The sequence below is a fragment of the Manis javanica genome, chromosome 4 (assembly GCF_040802235.1).
Source record: "Manis javanica isolate MJ-LG chromosome 4, MJ_LKY, whole genome shotgun sequence".
NCBI classification, from domain to species: Eukaryota; Metazoa; Chordata; class Mammalia; order Pholidota; family Manidae; genus Manis; species Manis javanica.
In genome coordinates this window covers 100,078,070-100,101,677 of record NC_133159.1, presented here as the reverse complement: position 1 = coordinate 100,101,677, position 23,608 = coordinate 100,078,070, and the positions used below count along the sequence as shown (strand labels likewise).

At 35.8% G+C, this 23,608-nt stretch overlaps 1 protein-coding gene across 1 annotated transcript in view; it reads left to right on the top strand.

Annotated features, from left to right (window-relative positions):
- Positions 1–23,608, top strand: part of GNAI3 (G protein subunit alpha i3) — a 30,235-nt gene that overhangs the window by 1,754 nt on the left and 4,873 nt on the right. Inside the window, exons 2-7 of the mRNA XM_017666629.3 lie at positions 13,579–13,621; positions 13,737–13,878; positions 17,712–17,869; positions 19,623–19,751; positions 22,819–22,948; positions 23,255–23,408. Of these exons, the coding sequence (XP_017522118.1) occupies positions 13,579–13,621; positions 13,737–13,878; positions 17,712–17,869; positions 19,623–19,751; positions 22,819–22,948; positions 23,255–23,408 (756 nt within the window). The remainder of the gene's footprint in view (positions 1–13,578; positions 13,622–13,736; positions 13,879–17,711; positions 17,870–19,622; positions 19,752–22,818; positions 22,949–23,254; positions 23,409–23,608) is intronic.

Here is a 23,608-nt window from a genome sequence, read left to right as displayed (position 1 = left end):
ATTATTTGTGGATGATCATGGTCTCTGGTACATAGTAAAACATTCTTGAATACTTACTGTTAACCAGCATGAGCCAGCCAATGTTGGACATTGCTCCTTGTGGCCTTTCAGATGTTTGATATAAACTGTAATACTCAAAGCATTAGCACTGTCTGTATTGATTGATTGGTATCACATCAAAGGGGTGTTTTCATTTTCTGAGTGTTTGATTTACACTGACCATCAGTTATAAATTCCGAGGCTTTCTTCCAATTGGCAGGATTTGGCAGGCAGAATTTAGGCTAGAACTTGTCCAAATGTCTAGAAAAATCTTTATTCAGGACTTTATAATAGTGCATTTACATTAAAACAAAATTAAATACATGGTGACTTAGAGAACTTCAAAAGCAGTAAGTGAAAACCAAAGAACTAAAGCATTTGCTTTTAATTTTTATCAATTTTATTGTTTTAAGATTTTAAAAATATTCTTGACCAAGTTAAATCAACAAATTTAATTAGGTTGTGGAGACAGATGCTCTTGCTTGAGCCATTTCATAATGCACATATTAAATTAAGGCTATCTTCCTCGCTATGTCTGTAAACAGAATTGCACCCATCACAGTATACAATTTCTTTTTGCTGTGGAATATCTTTGATGTACATGCAAGTCATTTTTACTTCATCACTGTGAAACTATAGAACTTAGTCTTAAGTTGAGATGTTTACTTACCCTTGTCTCTCCTGGCACAGAATAGGTATTCATTAAATATTACTGTATTTTCTTCTCTGCAGGGATGTAGTTTAGCATGGTGATAAACAACATGGGCTCTGAAGTCAGACTGTTTCAAATTATTATTCCCATTCCCATATACCACCAAATAACCTTGGGAAAGTTACTCAATTTCTCTCTGCCTCAGTTTCCTTATCTTTAAAATGAAGAAAATAGAGGTACCTAACAGGAGTGCCATGAGGATTAAATAAGATAATAATGTAAAGTACAACTTAGCCTCGTGCATAATATTAGCTCAATGAATATTAGCTGCTATTATTACTAAATCAAAATGAATGTTACAGATTATAGGTACTACAGAAATTCAAATTAAGAAGCTAGTGTGGGCTGAATTATTAAGGAATTATTATAATTCTCTGATACCTTTGACTTGAATTTCCTCTAAATATGTTATTGGGAAAATCTTCATATACTAAATCTGTGTTTAATCAGAATATCTCCTTTCCCAACCAGAATGCATTGCATAGGATGATGTACAAATGTGTTGTTTGCAAGTTTTTTATAGTTTTGAAATTTCAAATTATTTTTATACTTCAGAATTTTACAACTGAAATAATGTTTGAATATTTTTGTTATGATTCCTCTGTAAACTTTCTGAATTTGGCAATTGAAAATATTTCATTTATGCCAATTAGTATTTAATGTCATCTGTAATACTTTGTATTTTATTATTCATGCCATGATTTTATAATGTAAAGAAAAAAATACCATTTTCACTAAACCCCTCCAGCTCACCTCAGTAAGCCTTACAAATATTATCATTTGTAGTACATGTCGTGATGTGTTAAAAGTTGGGAAATACTGACGTAATGGATAAGAGCACTGCTTTTGGAGTCACACGACACTAAATTCAATTCCCTCCTCCACTTACTAGCTGCGAGACCCAGAGCATGTGACTTAACTATATGAATCTTAATTTTCACATACCTAAAGTGGGGATGATGATGCCTGTTTTATAATATGACATGAGATTATGTATAATGCTTAACAAATAAATGTTCAGCACATGGTAACATATGATTACACTGATGTTTGTGAAGCTTATCTTTTTAGCTACTTTTTTAAAGGGTGTTTCAAATATGTTTGATTATTTTTAAAATGAATAGACCCTTTTCAAAGCTCTGCAAGGAATTTTAATAGTTACCATTTTCTGTGATAAAAGAAATTAAGTATCATTTAGTTTTGTAAGTTATTGAATGATCTCCTGTGCTACGTCTAGTTTTCCATTTCTTGTTTAATTTCCATTTCTTGATAGTTCCCTTCTTGATAGTCCCCTTATCAGATCTTGAGAAAACATTATTATACAAAGTAAGATTAATGCTTTGTTTTTAGGATTTTCCTGGTGGTGGTATGGCAAAAGTTTAATTGTATGTAGAGAATTGGTATCATCTAATTGACTTGCACACTGTATTGTGCAAGTGATTATTTTCATTTAAATATCTGCAGTATTACTGGATGGATAAGCTTACTATTAAAAATGAGACTGTTCTTTGGTAAATATGCTACTACATTATATTCTTGTAGAATGATATTCTTTCTAAGTTTGCCATTTATCTGTCATAAGATTCATACTTGTTAAATTTCTTGTGAAGATACATCTTGTGTCTGGGCAAGAAAAAAGAAACTGGCATAAAAAAGATATTCAAATTGCAAAAATAGGTTTGTTCTTTATAAGGACTTATTATTATTTGTGTATTTTATTTAAATGCCTTCATCACTTCTGCAGTCTGAAAATACGGTCCTTTCAGAAATTACAATATTATAAACTTCCTTGACTATGCGAATTCTATAGTAAGTACAGTGATGACCATAGAATAGGAGATTAGTACTCACTCGATTTGACAGGGCATATAACCTTTCAATCAGGGCTGCAACTATCCATGCTCGGTCTTATCCTTATGTTTATAGCCTAGTCTAGTTTTGTTTATTAGGGAGTGGGTCTTGTTGGGGGAAGTGGGGAGGAAGAGATGATTTAAGTATTTAGGAACTAGAATATTAGCAGTAAAACCCAAAAAATAAAAATACAGGTCTCTAAAGAAATGTCTAGAGCAGTGGACATTACATTTAGATTACTGAAGTTTTTTTAAAAAAAAAATGTTTTCTAATCAACAGATACAATAGACTAGCACTAATAAATACATCTCTTTAAACTGGTAACTCAGTTCAGAGATAGGAGACAACCATGTAATGTAGGGTGAAGCGCAAAGAGACTGAAAATTGTGAGATTAGTCCTAATCTCTGAGCATCATTTTCCTTTTTCTGTACAGTGAGGTGTGACTTCAGGGTCCCTTGTCTGAAAAGTTAGTATTACCAGATGGAATATTTTAGTAAATTATAATGAGGGCTGTTGTCATTTCTCTTATTCTTGACTTTGATGGAAATTAGTTTAACATAATAAGGCTGTTTAGGTAGGTAGTTAAAAACTGAAGTTAAAAATCTGAAAGACATAAATTCATAAAGTACCCATAATGTAAATGTTCAGGAAAATATAAAGAAATTGCCCTATTATTTGATATCCCCTCAGATTTTAACTATTTTCATTTTGGAGTAATTCTTTTTCAGTGTTTAGCACGTCAGAGTTATCTTTAAGCCTCCATCTATCCAGGCTATCTTGTTACCTGCTTAGCAATCATCTATATCATTTCTGTAATTCAAGCTGCTTGAACTGAATAACATTGTGTTCGGATCACTGTTTAATTCTTCCAGTTTTGATATAGTGGTCTACATAAAAGAAATATCCTATTTTCCGTGTCTTGCTGTTAAGTTGTAGTAGAAATGAATGTATCTGATATGAACAAAGCAAAGAAGGATACCGAAAGACCAACTTTACTTGACTTGTTCCTGAATGATGGCCTAGTGATTTTAGAAACAATTTTTAGGAGGGTATAGTCTTTAGACATGAATTTCCTTTGAGTTCCTAGTTAGACTTGGAAGATACTTAAAAAGTTTAAGAAAGATTGTTAAGGATTAGCTGAGATGGTATAGCGTTCATTGTTCCATTACTGTTTCACTGCTGTGGGCCTCTTTTTGTCATCAAGTCTAATTCTGTGCCTGAAATAGGAGGTAGGTCTGTAAAGGTATACAGGGAATTTGGAGAACGTTGATAGGAATTTTTAGTAGCTGTAGTTTAGGCCATATTTTATTTTATAGATAGAGATAAATACAGATATAGCTTGAGGAAAATCATCTAGAGACTGCATTTTCCTCCCTCTTATTACCTGACTTTTTTTGCTATCCCCCCACTAATTCATGCTGTAACCAAAAGGTGAGTAGAAGTAAAACATATGCAAAACCCAAGCTCTTTTGGGTTTTCACTACAGCATTAGTGAGCATTTATATGGTAAAGGAAATTGAAATCGTAGGCATCCTTATGGTCTGCAACTCAAATTATATTTTGCTAGTGGTGAATTTTTAAAGTGTGGCATTAATTTACATTTGATTAAATAGGATGTAGAAGTACTGGATGCTGCCATCAGTGTTTGAGAGCCTTAGGTAGGGATATGATTCTAACATTTCTAGATGTAAAATTTTGGGATATATGGGTTTTGGTGAATAGATTTAATATTACAGTTAACTTTAGGGGATATATCTAGTACATATGAATAATTATTTGTATGGATTAAAATTCATATTTTACATGACCATCTCAGAAGGAAATTTTGAGGCAGAGCTGAAAAAAATACACCTTTGCAAAAATCGTTTTCAGTCATGTCATACATACATACCATATGATTTAGCTTTAATACCAAAATGGCCTTTTGTTGCCCTATTTTCAAAGAAGTGAAAAACTTATTCACAAGCAGCAATTAGAACATTGAGGCAGCCAGAGGATAATCCCCCTCCTTGCTCAAAAATGACTGCTCGTCTAAACTTTCATTTTATGTTCAGCAAAAGTGCAAAAGAATCCCCATTTCTCTCTCTTAATTGGCTGGTTACCCAAAGAGAACACATGATCTTTAGCACCCTTAAAGTTAACTTACTCATATTCTCAAGTGATAACATTTTGAGAAGAACTGTTTGGCTAAGTGAACCGCCTTTTTCCCTCTTAATCTAGGTTTTCACACATTGCGATATAGTTTAGAATGACTTTGAATCTCCTAGTGCAGAATCCTCAGGTATTCTGATTGGTTCTATTCATTTTTTGGAGCTAGGCTGCACAAGGTATAAGCTCTTTGGCAGCCAGCAACTAATGACTCTTGTGTCATGTATTTACTCCTGATCCCATCACGGAGAGGGGCATGATCCATATCGCCAGGAGGCTAAGCAGAGATTTTTCTGGAAGGGGTCACAGGCAGGCAGATATTTTGAAGTTCTGTCTAATAGATCAGATAAATTTAATCAAAAATTTATTCTATGTGCTTTAAGCCTTTTTAGTGATTGGTATGTAATTACATCCTAGAATAATCTTTTTTAGAGAAGAGCTCCATTATCATTGTCCCACTAGCAACTTATTTCCATCTTCTGCCCTCACATACTCATTCTTTGATTTCACTGAACAAATATTTGAGCATTCGCTGTTTCATGCATCTCTTTTACATGTTGGGTTCCAGGGTGGACACCATAAATTTAGAGCAGTTATGCCACTGAAATGGATAGTGGGTGCATGGGAGCTGGGACAGAGTTTGAGAGTAAGGTTTAGAGGGGTAATAGGGAGAATAGGAGGCTTGTGAGTCCAATTTATTGTTAGGTGTAGTTGTGGGGTGAGAGTTGATGTCCAGGAATGGGTGTGGGACTGAGTAAAGAGAGCAGAGGAATGGAAATCTGCTTCTGTTAACTGCCCACATTGAAAATTCCATCCATTGCAACAGGCATTTGCCAAATATGATTAGGCAACTACTAAGCCTCATAGAAACTCAAGCCATTCATCCCACAGTTGTTATGTGCCTACTCTGTCCTAGATTGTGCTCTCGATGGGATTGGAGGAGGGGTTAGAGACACAAAAAGAGGCACTGTTGTGTTGTGCTTTCGAGAAGTGTGCTTTTTTCCCCCCCTTTTAAAAAAAATTTTGGTATCATTAATTTACAATTACATCAAGAACATTATGTTTACTAGGCTTCCCCCATCACAAAGTCCTCCCCACAAATGCCATTACAGTCACTGTCCATCAGTGTAGTAAGATGCTGTAGAATCACTACTTGTCTTCTCTGTGTTGCACAGCCCTCCCTGTGCCCACCCCCCACATTACACATGCTAATTGCAATGCCCCCTTTCTTTTTCCCCCGCCCTTATCCCTCCCTTCCCACCCATCCTCCCCAGTCCCTTTCCCTTTGGTAACTGTTAGTCCATTTCTGAGTTCTGTGATTCTGCTGCTGCTTTGTTCCTTCAGTTTTTCTTTGTTTTTATACTCCACATATGAGTGAAATCATTTGGTACTTGTCTTTCTCCACCTGGCTTATTTCACTGAGCATAGTACCCTCTAGCTCCATCCATGTTGTTGCAAATGGTAGGATTTGTTTTCTTCTTATGGCTGAATAATATTCCATTGTGTATGTGTACCACATCTTCTTTATCCATTCATCTACTGATGGACACATAGGTTACTTTCATTTCTTGGCTATTGTAAATAGTGCTGCAATAAACATAGGGGTGCATCTGTCTTTTTCAAACTGTGCTGCTGTATTCTTAGGGTAAATTCCTAGAAGTGGAATTCCTGGGTCAAATGGTATTTCTGTTTTGAACTCTGAGGAATCTCCATATTGCTTTCCACAATGGTTGAACTAATTTATATTCCCACCAGCAGTATAGGAAGGCTCCCCTTTCTCTACAACCTCACCAAAATTTGTTGTTGTTTGTGAGAAGTGTGCTTTTGAGTTTAGGACTAGTGGAGTCCTAAATAGGCACAAACCCAAATAATTAGAATATTTAACCAAGTGTTAGTGTTACAGTGTTTGACACTAACTTGCAGGGCCAGGTTGAGTCTGGACAGAAGTACAAAGGTGTGGAAGGGTTTTTAGATTGTACCAAAAAGAGGTTCATTACCATTTTAATGAAATCAACTAGTAGTTTATGAAAAAACCAGATAAAGAACTGGAAAGATAGTCGAATAGTTGTTTTTTAAGAGTAGCTACAGCTAGCCAGAGATAAAAGGAGGTGAGGTGGCTGGGAAGGACTGTTTGGCATTTAATCTTGACCTCTGGGATTTATGCTGAAAGGGAATAATCTATGCCAGCCATCATTGGGGGGTAATAACTTTTCCAGAGGGAATGGTGAGGGCTTCAACCAAGAGTTGAAGTTTGAGTTGAACAGGATTTTCAAGGATGTTCACATGCAGAGGCTTGGCAAGTTTAGAGGGACAGTGGGCTGGGTAAAGAAATTACTCTGATATTTTAGGCTGTGGATACTTGCTAATTTCACAAGAGAAATAGACTAACTTCTCCCTTGAGACCATAAATTCCTAAACTTACTTGTATATGAAGTCTCAGTGTCCAGCAGCTCCAGGCACATATGAGATATGTTGGTTTAAAAAAAGAATGAATAACAGTTTGTATTTGCTGCATGACATTTTTCACATCTGTAATTGTGCTAATCTTTTCATTCACTGAATTAGCAAGCAGCTGGGGTTTTCTCTATTAAATATGGTACTTTGAAAAACATTTTCAATGAAATGTAATTTTTAACCTTAATCTGAATTTTTACTCTGTTAGTTGCTTAAGCTTGTCAATAATAAGTACTCAGTGGCAGCAATAGATGATCTTATTATTGGAAATAGCATGAACTGTGCTGCTGTGATCTTTAGTTATAGATACTCACGTTTTTTTTTTTTTAAGAATAGCAGTCTAACTCCAGTGTTCTGCTAGTTTGAGACTATACCATTATAGGATATCCTTGAGCATGAATATAGGAGGCTGGTTGCTAGACAACTGCTCCTTCCTTGCTGCCCTCTAATTCTTTCTACTCTGTCCCTTCTTGATCAGGAGGGCATAATTGGAGATTTTGATTCACTGTATTATGGTAGCTATTTTGAATGGTTGGGTTAATAGGAAGATGTGGAGCCACGGTTTGATTTGAAGCCTCTGTGTGCCAGAATTAGAGATTTAGTCTGCTTTTAGTGTTGTAATAATTACAGTAATAGAATTTTAGAGTGCAGTCATAGAGCACATCTAGACCAAAGCTGCTTACATGACATTAGTTGACTTGCCCAAGGTCACACAGCTAGTCATGGTAGAGCTAGGACTACACTTTACTCTTCCACAGAGTTTGTTATCATTGACAAAACTTTTTTTTTTTTTTGAGAGGGCATCTCTTATATTTATTGATCAAATGGTTGTTAACAACAATAAAATGCTGTATAGGGGACTCAATGCACAGTCATTAATCAACCCCAAGCCTATATCTCAACAGTCTCCAATCTTCTGAAGCATAACAAACAAGTTCTTACATGGTGAACAAGGTCTTACATAGTGAGTAAGTTCTTACATGGTGCAAGGGCAGTCATATCACAGAAACTTTTGGTTTTGATCACGCATCATGAACTATAAACAATCAAGTCAGATATGATAATTCGTTTGATTTTTATACTTGATTTATATGTGAATCCCACATTTCTCCCTTATTATTATTATTATTATTTTTTAAATAAAATGCTGAAGTGGTAGGTAGATGTAAGATAAAGGTAGAAAACATAATTTAGTGCTGTAAGAGGGCAAATATAGATGATCAGGTCTGTGCCTATAGACTAAGTATTAATCCAAGCTAGACAAGGGCAACAAAACATCCACGGATGCAGAAGATTTCTCTCAAAACAGGGGGGTGAGGTTCTAAGTCTCCCCTCTGTTGGTCCCCAATTTCTCTCCTGATGGCCCCCCTGCGACTGTGCCTGTCTTAGGTTGTTCCTCCCTTGAGGAATCTTACCCGCATTGACAAAACTTTTTAAGTGAAGTTAGAAAAATCAAATTTAGAGAAAAATCAAATTTATTTGCTGACCAGGCTTTCAAACTGCTATGGGAGAGAGGCTGTCTATGCCTATTCTAGTCATATCTTCCCATATGTCTGATAAGGAGTTCCTGTAGAGAGACCAAGAAAGTGACTTGTTTTAGTACTGACAGGGTTACCCAAAAATAGTGCTGTAAATTTTCTTTGTCAAAATGAAAGAGAAAAAAGGCATCAGTGATGACAGTGTTTTTGGGGATCAGCCATCTCTTAGAGTTAATTTTTAAAATCTGTGTGTGTATATAAGCTGAATATGTTTACTCATATATGATAATATGATAATGATTTGTTTATAATTAGCTGCTCACTTGCCTTTAAAAAAGAGTCATCACCATCTCTCATTTTTCATACCCATAATGAATTATATATTATGGGAGGAAAAAGGGGGGCATGTGATAATGGTTCCTGCTCTCAAGGAGCTCCTTAAAAACAAAATTGAGAATGTACTTAGGTAAATATAATGATTCTACAGTGGAGTATGTACTGGTAAATTGTTTTTCATCTGAAACAGTGTTGGTGATTATGTATGCTAATGTGTACACACGTCTTGTTCTATTAGATGTTTATAAGAAGATTTTCTAAATTGATTCTACCCTTTTATCTTTGCAGATTGCCTTCTTTTATTGAAAATGAGACCATCTAACTTAACTATTTCTCTCCTTTTCTCGCAGAAACCTCTATAGATTCACCCCTCATTCTTTCTTCCTTTTTATATAGGATGTCCTTTAGATATATATCGTTTTAAGGATAAATCTTCTAAGTTGAACTGGTCCCATTCCCTCCTGTCTCTGGGACCTTCAGACGTTTCTCCCCTGTCTTTCTATCCCCTATCCAATTCCATCCCTTCTGCCTATAGAGTCATCTTCAGTTCCTCCCTCTCCAAGTCATAGATCGGTGTCTTTGCAGTTCCTCTGTGTCTATCCCATTCTTTATATCCTTACAATTAACTACTGTGGTAGACTGAAGATGGGCAAATGAATCTCCCCTTAAACTTGTGATGAATTTTTAAGGAAGATAGGTAAAAAGATGCAGGTAAAATTAGGAAGTTCCAAACACCACATATGTATTGGGTGAGGGAGGTGAGACATGGGAAGCAGTATGGGGAAAACCTAAGAGACCTAAGAGTGAGATGTTATTAAGAGGGAATTTACTACTGAAGCAATGGAACACAGGATTGAGGTAAAAATGAAGAGTTCAGGCCTAAGAAGAAGGGGTTATAAAAAAATTGTTAGAAGAAGTTAAAGAATTACTAGATGAACAGATGCTCTTTTAATAGTGCCATTTGGAAATGATGAGAAGGAAGAAGGGGCTTTGAGCTAGAAGTTTGAGAAAATTATAGCTCTAACAATAGGGGCAGTGTCAGGCTCAGCTATGTGGGGAGTAGAAAGGATTAATTTGAGAAATGCATAAAAGAGAGAAGATGTTGTTATAGCTTGATGATGTAAGGAGAAAAGAGTGAGTGGGTTCCAGATGATTCTTAGATTTCCTCCTTGGAGGAAAGGTAAGATGGTGGCACTTTTCATGGTGATCTAGAAGCTGTGAATGGGTCAAAGACTTTGGGTATAAAGCAGTTCATTCTTTATTTGTGTAAAATGCCCTGGAGCACCCACTGAAGCAAATCCTGTATTTAGTTTGGTGGTCAGTAAGACATGCCTTTTAAGAGATTGAGCTAGATGCCAGATAAAAGCTTGGGGGAATATATAAGCTGTGATAATAAAGAGAAGAGCAAACTCACATTTTATCAGGGAGTCTTGGAAAAACATGAGAGAGGTAGGGCAACATAGTTTCTAAAAAGTAAGTACCTTTATAGGGTAGAACTTAATGAGATGGGTAGAAATTAATTCTGAGATTAATAGACTTATTATTTTACTCAAAATAATTCAGCATAAATGGTAAAAGTGTTTTCAATGTATAAAAAAATGGTGTACATTACTTCATTGATTTCTACTTATTTAATTTAGTAGCTGTTGCTAACATGGAATAATCTGGGAATTCTGTGTTTTAAACTAGTATTTAAGTATCAGTGACTTGCTTTTGTATTCTCTTCTCCAGAACTGAATTGTAAGGGGTGTTTTTTTTTTTTTTTTTTTGATATGCTTGGGAGAACTCAGTACTTTCTAATAATGTCATTAGAAAAGTTGTTTTTGTGCTACATGAGTATTAACTATATTTTAGTGCTACTCCTGAGGATCAGTTAGGTGATACGAGCAAAGATAAAGTCAAATACAAATGCCCCTCTTAATTCTATGTAGATGTTTGGAATTTTTTAATTACTTGAATTTTATTTTAACATTTTTAGTTGATAGAATTGAGAAATATTTATTAAAGGATCATGCTTATTAAACTCATTCATCTGTTCAACAATAATTGTATAACCAGTTTATGTCAGTCCTAGTTCTAGGCCTTGGGAATGAATAAATCTTTGTGGAGCTTATATTTTAGTGGAGAAACAGGAAATGAACAAATCTGTAATGTGAAGAAATGATAAAGGCTTTGAAAAAATAGAACACAAAGTAAGGGGAGTGAGTGTGATGGGGCAGGGACTATTTAGATAGATTAGTCAGGAAAGGCTGTTCTGAGGGAAGCAGAACCCTGAGTGAAGAAGAAAATCTTGCAGAAACTTAATCCAAGCAGAGGGAATAGTAAATGTAAAGACAATGAGTCAGGATCTAGTGCATTGAGAACCAGTTTGGTATGTTGGAAGAAAAGCAAGAAAGCTGGTCTGACAAGAGCAGAGAGAACAAAGTAGAAAATAATATGAATTCAGGGGGAGGAGGTAGGCAGGGGGCCAGGGCATATTGGTTCTTATTGTCCATGGATTTCATTTTTTGAGTGTAATTGGACTCTGTAGAGTTTGGGGGCAGAGTTGAGACACGATCTGATTTACATTTTATAAAGTTCATTCCAGCTACCAAGTGGAAAACTGACTATAGGAAAGGTGAGGTCTGGAGTATCGGCCCATTTTAGGAAATTTTGGCAGTGATCTAGGCCTGTGCTTTCCAGTGTCCTCATGATCCATTGTAGTATAAGAAGAAACTGTTAAAATTATATTTATCTTTATTTTTAAAATTAAGCTTTACTGATATTTAATATACATGTTGGTACTGGCACCCACATTCCATCTGTGTGTTAATTACATGTCACCATTTTTGGCTTGAACAGTTGGATGAATGCTTGTCTCATTTACTGAGATAAGAAAACAGGATGGAGCAGGGTTTGTTTGGGAATAAGGATGGGGAAGCAGAAACTAAGCTTTGGTCATTTTAAGTTTGAGATGCTTATTAGAAATCTAATGAGATTTATCAGGGGTTGGTTTAGATATATGATGCTGGAGCCACAGTTAGAAGCCAAGATTAGGGATCTAAATTTGGAAATTATTAACATAGAGGCAGTGTACAACAACTTTGGAGCCAGACTGTGTGAATGCATATTTCCACTCTGCCAGTTATTGTCTGTGTATTCGTGGACAAGTTAACTTGACATCTCTCTGTTTCATTTATTTACCTGATCGATAAAATGGGGTTAATAATAGCATCTATTTTATCAGGTTATTGTGAGGATTAAAAGAGTTAATACAAGCAAAGTTCTTAGAACAGTTATGTAGTGCCCACTAGACGCTATTATTAACGGCTTATGAGTGGTGTTTAAAACTGTAAGATGAGATGACCTAGAGAATGAATGTAGGGAGAGAAGAGGGCCAAAGAAGAAGCACTCAAGCAGCATAACCTTTACAATTCAGAGACAGGAGGGAAGACTGAGAAGTAGTGGGGTAGGAGTCAGACCAGGAGGATATCTAGAAGCCTAGCTAGTGAAGAAAATATATCAAGGGGAGAAGTCATCAACTTGGACAAATTCTGCTTGAGAGGTTGAATAAGATAAGGACTGAGAATTGACCACTGACCACGGTTTTATTAAGGGAGAAGTTGTTTGAGACTTTGAGAAGTGGTTTCAGTAGAGTGGTAGGTATGAACGCCTGACTGGAGTGGATTAAGGAGAGAATTGGTGGTATAGACAGCTCAGAGGGGTTTTGCTATGCAGAGGAAGAGAGAAAACGGAGTGGTAGCTAGAGGAAGAAGTGGAGTCAAGGAAAGGCAGGAGTGGGGTGTGGGTGTGTTGATTTTAAGATGGAAGATTGTACACTGATCAAAGTGTCCTGGTGAAGAGAAAACTCGATATTTGAGTGACATGGGATAATTGCAGCAGCCAAGACCTTGAGTATATAAAATGAGGTGGATAAGTGCACAGTTGGAGGGGTTAGTCTTAGACATTGGCAGAGATAGTTCATTTACTGATGAAGGTAGGGAATATTAATGTAGGTGCAGATAGATGGGTGGATTTGGTTATGAGAAATGAGAATTTTTTCTGAGTGCTTCAATTTTTCCAGTAAAAGACAGGCATTATCATCAACTGGGAGTCGTAAGTGGGAAAGGGTTTTTAAATTTTGAAAGAGGAAGTGGTGTGAAATAGGCATTCCTCAGTTGTGGTGGTTTGGTTGCTGACAGAGGAATTAATAAGAACAAATGAACCAAAAAGTAATTAATAATTTGTTCAATGTTTATATCATAAAGTTTCATGTAGAGGATGAATTCCTGGAGGTATTTTATGTTGCTACATCTTGAGAATGCCTGCTTTACACAAATGTATCAAGTAGGCCATTTGACACTTGCAGTGAATTACGTTTGGTTGCTGAGTTATGTAAAACTTTAATGGAGAAGCTCTGTTGTCTTTCCTGATAGAAAGCAAGCCTTGCCAAAGTTTTTCCTGGACCTGTAGTTTCCATTAATTATGAGAATTATCATTCATGTTGATCTCACTCATGTTTTTGTGTTTGATTACAAATGAAGTAATCAAAAATCAAAGTCTGGTTTCTTTTCTTTCAGGTGCTGGAGAATCTGGTAAAAGCACTATTGTGAAACAGATGAAGTAAGTTGGAACATGGCCTTTTGAAAGACTACATTTCCTTACAGTGCATAAAAGCCTATAGTATCTTTTCATTTTAGGTCCCTCGTAATGATTTGTGGTTTCCTTTTTTTTAAAGAATCATTCATGAGGATGGCTATTCAGAGGAAGAATGTAAACAGTATAAAGTAGTTGTCTACAGCAATACCATACAGTCCATCATTGCAATCATAAGAGCCATGGGACGGCTAAAGATTGACTTTGGGGAAGCTGCCAGAGCAGTAAGTGTTTCTCATTTCCTCTTTACTTGCTCTTTTTCAATAGATGCAGTTAAGCAAAATTTGCTTTGTGTTTTAGGGAAATGAATTTAAGCAACAAGGTAAGATGTAGCAAAGTACTATGTGCTTTTTGAGAAATGTTGGCAATCTGCTTTAGGAGATAATTAGATGATTACCATAAGAAAGAGTTTAGGAGATGGGATTCTGTGCATATACTGTAGGTTTCTGTGATAATGTTTTTTTTTTTATTCACTCGCTTCTTTCATGGCATCATTGACTTTAATTTTATAGTAGCAAATGATAGTAAATTGGAGTAATATAGAGGAGGTTGCCTTAATTTGTAGCTCTGCTTTCTGAGATGTAGAGATTAAAGGCAAATACCAGTCTTCCAGAATAAACTTGGTAAGGACATGAACACTAAGTCCAAATTTCAGAGGTCATTTTTAGGTATTCAGGAATACTGAACCCCTATACTACATTGAACTCCAGGCTATAGAATTGGATTATACTGTGTCCTAGTATAATTCGTAAACATGTCAGATATTCAAAAGTTGTGTTGATTAATTATGATTCTTAGTGGATTTGGAAAGTCTAGTTTGTAAATTAGGATATTTGATGCAGTGGGGAGAGGATCAAAATGAAGGCAGGGGATCTTTTATATCATCATCAGCTAAATTCCAAGAGAAGGTTGGAAATGTATAGAATGACTTCCTAGAACTCATGGAATCATCATCTCTGTTCAGAGTGTCATATTTACCCTGATATGGGTGATGGAATGCAGTAGTAACTTGGGGAGGCTGCCTGGAAAGACAAGGTCTATATGTCTGGGAAGTAGCTTAGGAACTCTTCCAAGCATCTCTTAATTACTAAATGCAAATTAAGATTCAGTAATGGTGGAAGGATGGTTATAATTGGATGGTACTAGACTAGGAAGTCTTAGAAATGGTGAAAGGAAGATGAGCTAGAGCGAGGGTTGTTGAATGACTGGAGAGGAGGTTAGCAAAAGAAGAGGGAAAGAAATGTGTGCAGGACTTTACATAAAGAGGTAGCATATCCCAGAAATTAGAGACTCTGAGCAGAGAAAACATAAGAGCTAAGTCAAGAATAGGCAAAGTCTGTATTTTTGTCTCACTCCTTTCTGTCCCTTCTTCACCTCCTGCTTTTCTATCCTTTTCCTTTTCTTCCTTTTCCTACCAGCTCTCTTGTATTATTTTCTCCCTCTTCTCATTCCTTCTGTCACCTAACTACTCTGTTGTATTTGGTGTATCCTATGACTGGTCAGTTATACTGTATTTATTCTCTTCCCTGTCTTTGTTGTTTTTTTCTTCCATTTCAGTTATTTACAACTCTTAGTTTCTTCCTTTTTTGTTCCTCACCCTCTGTCTGTCCTCCTTTATATTTCTTGATCATCCCACCTTCTCCTTTAATTTCTTTCCATTATCAAATCAGTTGTGATTAACTGCTTTGTCACCACATGCAGTTGACATTTTCTGTCTTAGTCCTTTTGGGTTGCTATAACAAAATTCCACAGACTTGGTAGCTTACAAACAACGCATTTATTTCTCACACTTCAGAGTCTGGAAGTACGAAATCAGAGCCACTGCATGACTGGGTGAAGGCCGTCTTCCAGGTTGCAGACTTGTGTCCTCACATGGCAGAAGGGGCAGGGAGCTTTCTCTTCGGTCTCTTTTATAAAGGCATTAATAATCCTATTCATGAGGGCTCTACCTCACCTCAGCACCTTTCAAAACCCATCTCCTGATGCCATGACATTGGACATTAGGATTTCAACATACAACCTTGGGGGAACAAACATTCAGACCATAGAAGCCTTCCTCCTTTGATGTCTCTCCTTTATCAAATAAGGATCATTTATCTCCTTTATCAAATAAGGATCATTCCTGTGTCACCAGATGGCAGTTGACATCGTTAATTCCTCTCAGGTATCCTGAGTCATTTAGCTTTCCAATATCCACCCATTCTAATTTATAATCTTGTATAAATTTTTGAAGTTTTTCTTTTTCCCTTCATTTGTAAGAATTTATATTTATAGCTCCTTTCTTATCCTCTTGGTTTTTTTAATGGTTGGTCAGAGAGTGAATGGAAAAGAATAGAGCTGGGTGTGAGATAGGTTGCTTTTTCATATGTGCTTAAGGTGGAGGTATGAAGTTCATTGTAAAGAGGGGCCTCTTTATAGGCCTGTAAAGAGGGTTTATTGTGGGGAAGCAATAGGTAGCCAGTGGAAGAGATTAAGTGGAAAGGGAAAAGTGTTTCCTTCTGAAACAGTGTTTACAAAGTCAGGACAGCAAAAATATGTAGCAATAGCTCTGTCTCTTATATTTTCTAAAAGGAGAATGATGGTATTTAAAAACAAATAATGCTTAAGGAAGTTTTTGAATACTTGCATGTGTGTAGGTCAAATTTCAGAACCAAGGAACCATAAAGTCTTGAGATGTTCAATAAAGCTCTGTACCGTACACATAGAAGGACATGCTCATTGTTGAGTATGTTTGCCAATTTGTATAATTTTTCAACGTTTCTCACTCTGGTTCCTTTATTTAAAATTGTTATCTTTATATAGATGTTAGATAAAGTTTCTTAGAGAAGGTTGGTCTTAAAGTATTACTAGAAAGAATGCAGGTAAGATCTTCAAGGAGTGTTACTCTGCAAAAGCCATTAAGGTAGAACACCCTGAGTTTGGCAGAATTAATTGGTGTGCACTGTGGTCAGTGCTGTGTTGCTGAGGTGGAGGCACAGGTTTTGGGTGTACACAAGTCCTAGGAGTTTTTGGTTGTGATTTCACTGAAGGTCTGAAATACTTTTTTGCTTGCTGGTTTGTCCTATGACTACTTGTGATATGATTGATTGCTTCCCTTCTCCTTTTACTTTTTCTTTACCCAGTATATGCTGTTTTTATTATCTGCATTTTCATAGTTATTTGGAAATCTCCTGAAGCAGATAAATACTAGGTTTGAGGTGGGGCAAGCATTTAGTAAGCCCTTTGTTTATTTTTAAACTATCTGGGTAGATTGAAGAAAAACAACCACAGTTCTCAGAGCCCTTTTCTGTCCTTTCTACCTCTCACATATTTTAGGTGTAAAAACTATACCACTTACAAAGCTATGTCTGTGACTCATGAAATTTTGATCAAATCTGTCTTTATAACTTAGTTTTCTTCCTGCTGCCTTTCCCCCTCTTATTTGGAGGGTTATTATTCCTGTGGGGAAATCTGGAGTTGGTCTGAATTTTTCCCTGGGAGACTTATTTCCCGCACTAGGCTCCCAGACTTCTGAAATGCCTCAGTCTCTTCTTCTGGTTCGTCTGAACTGAAGTGGGGAGAAGAGAATCCTTTTTTTTTTTTCCCTTAAGCTTGATTAATGCTATACTTCCTTTGACGTGTTTAGCCTTTACCTCCTACTTGCTAGTGTTTTTTTCATTTCTATTTTTACTGTAGGCTTCCTTTAGCAGAATGGGAATGTATTACGCAGGCCTGTTTCACACACCAGTTTTTATCTGTCAAAAATCATGAGTAAACAGTGGAGATGAGTAGGCTAATCAGAAGAGATCTTTCCTAGGGGATGGTGGCCTATGAAATGGTAGGGGGAGTGAAGTCTTTGCTTAGCTCAGGTCTGCACTTCTAACTGGTGAGAAGGGAAAAGGACCTTGTTTAGATTCTCAGACCACTGTGCCAGGAAAGGTCTCTTTAATACCTCTTTTAAAATAATATAACAGATATTGTATGTGTGTGTGTGTGTGTGTGTGTTTTAAAGAGACTGTTGTCAAGTCTTTATGAAATGGAGAATCATTTGTCTCTCTTTCTTAACTGCTTTCTTCAGGATGATGCCCGGCAGTTATTTGTTTTAGCTGGCAGTGCTGAAGAAGGAGTCATGACTCTAGAACTAGCAGGAGTGATAAAACGGTTATGGCGAGATGGTGGGGTGCAAGCTTGCTTCAGCAGATCCAGAGAATATCAGCTCAATGATTCTGCTTCTTAGTAAGTTTCTTTGCTTCATTTTAAGTTTCTCTGTGAAACTATAACAGAAAATAACTTGGTGACCCTAGAGAAAGTTCAGTGCCCATTCTTAAGGAAATGTGAGTGACAGACACTCTTAGAAGTCTATAGGGTCTTTCCTGAAGATTGTTTCAGTTGAGGTATAGAGCCACTGGTTGTTAGGACTTGGGGAAAAATGTTTTCTCTTGGAATGTAAATGGGAGACTTGGCACCATGAACACAGCTCGATGTTAATTTATAATAAGCAAGTCAAAGAGGAGAGAAATCTATTGTAGTTGGATCCTGGATCTCTTCCACCTCAGTAAATTCCCTCTGCATAAGGGCTTTGCATTGATTGCCAGCTAGTGGGGAAATCAGAATTGTTATATCCCTTTTTATGAACCAACTGTCTGTGGCTTTCTCTGCACTGTGGATTTCTCTGGGACTAGTCACCACTTACAAATCTTTTGCCAGATGACGAAGTAGACTTTGTATAGAAAAATGTTGAGTCTTAGAACACAGTTGGAACATCTATTTGTTAAGGAAGTCCTCTTGAGTGTTACATAGTTTTAGACATTCATAGTCAGTACTTCTGTTAAGCTATTACATGCTATCCTATTTTGCTTCTTTTATAAGATGTCTATTTATAAGATGTATGTTCAGAATATATTTTTTATAAATGTGCTTTTTGGGAGCTTGTTAATTCTTACCACCTTTATCCATCTCTGTGCCAAGTGAAAGCATTTTTAAGCATTAAGAGATCTTTTCCTATTTTGAAAAACTTGCTTAATCTTTAAATGAAAATTTGACTTCAGAAACATTTAAGAATTTTGCCCATCTTTTAATAATACTCTTTAGTTGCAAATATTAACAGTTTGAATAATCCTCTCAGTAGTCATCAAGGCTAGATTTTAATTTTTTTCATCATGCATTCAGTAAGCTCTGAACTTCCTAACTACACCTGAAGATAATAAGATTTGTGGTTTTTTCCCCCATAATTGTTGACCTAATCTTAACTGGTTCCTTAACATTAATGATACTACTTATTTTTATATAAAATCATTAATGATTCACCTATAATAGTGCCAACTGTTCTTCAGTTTTCTAGCAAAAAAAAAATCTTTAGGAACCCTGAAATCATGAAGAATTTAATTTAGCTTTGAAACAGTCTTTTAATTATTTCAATGAACAAATTAAATTTGTTTGGGAGTATTTACAGTTTTTTTATTTGGCTTAGCTTTAACCCCATTATCCCCCAGCTTTTACATTTCATGAATGAGAACAGCAAATACTCCTTGAGCATAGTTCTCTTTAGTTTTAATACTTTGAACAACATTTGCTAATGTCCTGTCAAATGTTTAAATATATAAATGACCCATTTACTTTAAACATCTAAGGGCTTTGGTTCAGATTGGCTTTGTACTGTGCAGTGCAGTTGATTTAGTATTAAATTAGAGGAATTTCTTTAAAATGAATAACATTTTCATGTTTGTTTTTTAATTGGCTTTCACAGTTTAATTTTGGCAGAGTTAAAACCACTTTTGTGTAGTATATGTAGAATCTACTTTAATTGTCCTATGTTAGGTTCCCATTTTTCTTATTGTCATTTCTATGATACTGAAGATCTGACTACTCTGCCACTTTAGTCACAGGTTCAGAATCTACTTTTGGCAAGGAACTAGTTTAGTCTGTTGACTTGCTGTGCACATGGTTAATTTCTCCAGGTAAAAATAAATTACCGGTGTGTTTTATTTAGTTACCTAAATGATTTGGATAGGATATCCCAAACCAACTACATTCCAACTCAGCAAGATGTTCTGCGGACAAGAGTAAAGACCACAGGCATTGTGGAAACTCATTTTACATTCAAAGACCTATACTTCAAGTAAGTCATTAACCTTTTTACTACATGGGCCAAACTCAAATATCTTTCCTTCAGTTAGTGTCTCTTAATGTTATAATTTCTCTAGGCAATATTCCTTCGTTTAGAAAGTTAACTATAATATTCATCAGCTAGTATTTGAAAGTTTCTAACTGAACGGGGTCCTCAACATTTCTTTCTCCAAGCAGCATCAAGTATTTTTGTCTATTTGGAGGAGTTTAAATTCAAAATTAAATTGTAAGTTAGGTATCAATAGAAGTAATCACATGGTTTCCAATTTATTTTATTTTTAATTTTATTTTTTTCAGCTACTTTTTTGTTAGAACTGCCAAAACAGGTATTGAAAGTTTGCTGTTTAGGATGGTAAAACAATACTAAATGGACAGAAAACCAATGTTGTGCTCTAGTTATGTGTTTGTTCTGTCATTTTAATACTAAAATAGAAATGCTTTTCTCACACTGTTATTTTTCTTACTGCATTGCATTTCCCTTTAACTTCAATGGGGCTCTTGGACTGATTTCTGCCCAGTATTATGCACAACTAAGTTCTTATTATAGTGCACAGTGGAAAATCAATGTGGGGATAGAGGTATTTTGGGGAGGTATGATGACACATAAAGTGATATTTTAGAAAGAGAAAATTCTAGTATTCTAATCCAAAGGATTTTCTGAAGCTTCAGCTTGTCTTCTGTGTTAATTGTCTTTTGCAAATATTAGAACTGTCTTTTTGGTTCCTTGTTTCTCCTTTTGTGACTTTTGAGATTAGGAGTAAACTTTTCCCTTTCAATAAATGATGTCCTTTTTAGCTACCTCATTACGTTTGTATGTAGAATGTGTTATTTAGCATTCTTGCATGCAAATTAACTTCTAGCTCTGATCCTCACAGTTTTCTTTTTTCTGATAACAATTGCTTCACAGGATTTATGAAATCCACAGTTTAATTACTACTAGATAGATACCAGCTGAGTTCTTCAAATCTTAATACTCAAAACAGATTTGGAAGCTGGTGCAGGAAAACAGCAGTTCAGCTGAATATTTTTAGAATGGAAGAGCTGCTTATCTTTAGTACTGATAAATTTACTTAACAAGAGTAGCAAAGGCCACATGGACTTTTCATCTATGAAACCATAAGAATGAGAGTCTCATTGTGTACTATGAAATTAGTAATCATTAAATGTTTTGACTTTATTTAGTGTGGGAAGTTTTCTTGTGGATGTCATAGATTGATCTTTAGTTAGGTAAATCTTGCTGGTTGTCTTATTCAGTATCAATAGCCAATGAAATTAAGGTGCTGCTCCCACTTTATCGTTGGCATGTAGATATCTTATTATGAAGTACTATCATTTCTTCCTTTTCCTCTTCTCTTTAGGCAAAAACCACTATCCATTTATTCAAACATTTGCTGAGCATCTACTATATGCAAGGCAGTGTGTAATTGCTTACTTGCCTCTCAGTTATGAGGTAATGTTTATAAAATGTTGATCTGTTAGTGAATGATACTGTAAATGTTAATATAGTATGTGCTAAGAGCCCCCCTTGAGAGCTTAAAGTGTTCTACCAGTTTTATGGACTTTGTAGAAGAAAATGGAGGAGTAAACAAATTTTTGACGTACCAGTGTGTATCTCCCTTTGAATGACTTCCATGGTGAAGTATATGTTAGCTTTACTAAAGCCTGCAAGATGATCATGTATTAAGGCCAGCTTGTGATTGCATCATTCCAGGTGACATGACCAAAGGTTGAAAAGAACTGTGCATGTTCAGCCAAAAGGAAAACCTGGGTCATGAAGAGATAAGATGACTTTTCTCTCTCAAACATGCACTAAGAAGTTACTCAACTGTCTTATTCCTCTCAATCTCTGGGGGAAGAATTTTCTAGAAAGAACCCTGGTCACTGTAGATCTGGCACCGTCAACCAGTGTGGCAGAGCTTAACTTTAAAAATGCTGTTGTCGTCAAACATATATCTTAAGAGTATCTAACCATTTGTATGTATACCTCCTTTGACCCTAGTAAAAGCCAAAGCAAGGCAGGTGTTCCTTTACTGTAGGGGTACTGGGACAGTGTTGACAGAAGTTGAACAGTTGACTCAGGATATCAGGTAACCCCCCAGAAGGGAGTAGTGCATTAAAACTAGTCTGGAGTGAACAGAGAGTGTGTGAGCAATTGAGGCTTCATTGTTATAATTAGGTTCAAATAAGACTTGGAGTTGGGAAGTACTAGTTAAGTTTTGTTTTTAAGATACTGCATTATTAGAGTCCTATCATAAAATATAATTTACTTTTTTCCATAATTAATCCTTAAACTATTTTTCCTTAAAGTAAGGAAAACATATCTCAATTATACCTCAATTTTAAAAAAAAGAAGAAAAAGGTAAGGAAAACAAACTTTTTAATCAGTAGGGAGAAGTTATGGAAGCAGATTGCAATTTGGGGAATTACATTTTTTCATTGCTCACTTTTAACTAAAGAAGTAAACCATTTTGAGAGGTTGAGTTTGTAGATAAGAGTTTGGGTGCTGGAATTAGAATACCTGGGCTCAGATCTCTAGCACCCACTTGCTAGTACTGTGCCCTTGAGCAAATTTTTCATATCTGTGCCTCAATGTCTATCTGTAAAATGGAGATAATAGTATAGGAGTGTTATGAGGGTTTAATTAGTTAATGTACTGAAGATGTTAAGTAGATGCTCATGAACAAGAGTTATTGTTACCTTAAACTACATTATTTAGGTGTTCATTTTTCCTGTCTTTTCCCCTTCTTCCTTTAATCCATTTCAGTGCTTATTCTGCTGACTTTTGGCACGTCTGATACAAGCTTTGATAGAGAGGAGGCTCAACTACTTATCTACAATGAGAATTTTGATTATTCCTAGATCTTATTTTCTCATGTTCTCTTTTACTTTTAACCACAGATAGTTATTTTGACTACATTTTATCTGCTCCTTGTTTGTCTTTTCTATTATAAATGGGGTTTTGAATATGCAATAGTGGGAAGTTCCCTAATCATTTCAGTTTAGGGAGAGGTGTGTGTGTGACCTTGCTTTTAATTCCTGCTTTCTTTTCCCTTACTCAGGATGTTTGATGTAGGCGGCCAAAGATCAGAAAGAAAAAAGTGGATTCACTGTTTTGAGGGAGTGACAGCAATTATCTTCTGTGTGGCCCTCAGTGATTATGACCTTGTTCTGGCTGAGGATGAGGAGATGGTATGTTGGAGCGTCTGATAAAAAAGTCTAATAAAGACAGGAAATGGAAAAGTAACTCTTAGGAAGACTTTGTGCATCCATTTGCCCATTGAACCAAAACTTTATATCCTTAATTTTTCTCCTTTCAGTGAGATTAGATTTTTAAAATATGGATATATGGACTCAGCTTTTGTGTTACCAGTGTCTGACTTATTTCCACTAATGGCATTTAGTGCTTCTAAAACTTGTCGGTGTGTTTTTTTTTACTAACAGTTAATCTACTTATGCTTTTTGCTACTGACATATCATCCTTTATTTGTTTTTCAGAACCGAATGCATGAAAGCATGAAACTGTTTGACAGCATTTGTAACAACAAATGGTTTACAGACACTTCAATCATTCTCTTCCTTAACAAGAAAGACCTTTTTGAGGAAAAAATAAAGAGAAGTTCATTAACTATCTGTTATCCAGAATATACAGGTAAGGTGGTCATGAAAGGTTTTGTACACATCTTAGATCAATACTTCAGTGACATTCCTTACTGCCTTTTATTTGAACAGTGTTTGTGTATCTTTATGGAGAGTACTCACTGATAGTGGTATCAACATTAAGTGTTTGATGAAGAATCTTAAGTCCAAAATGCTATTCCAGACATAATCGAGTTTACTGTGTTTATTTTA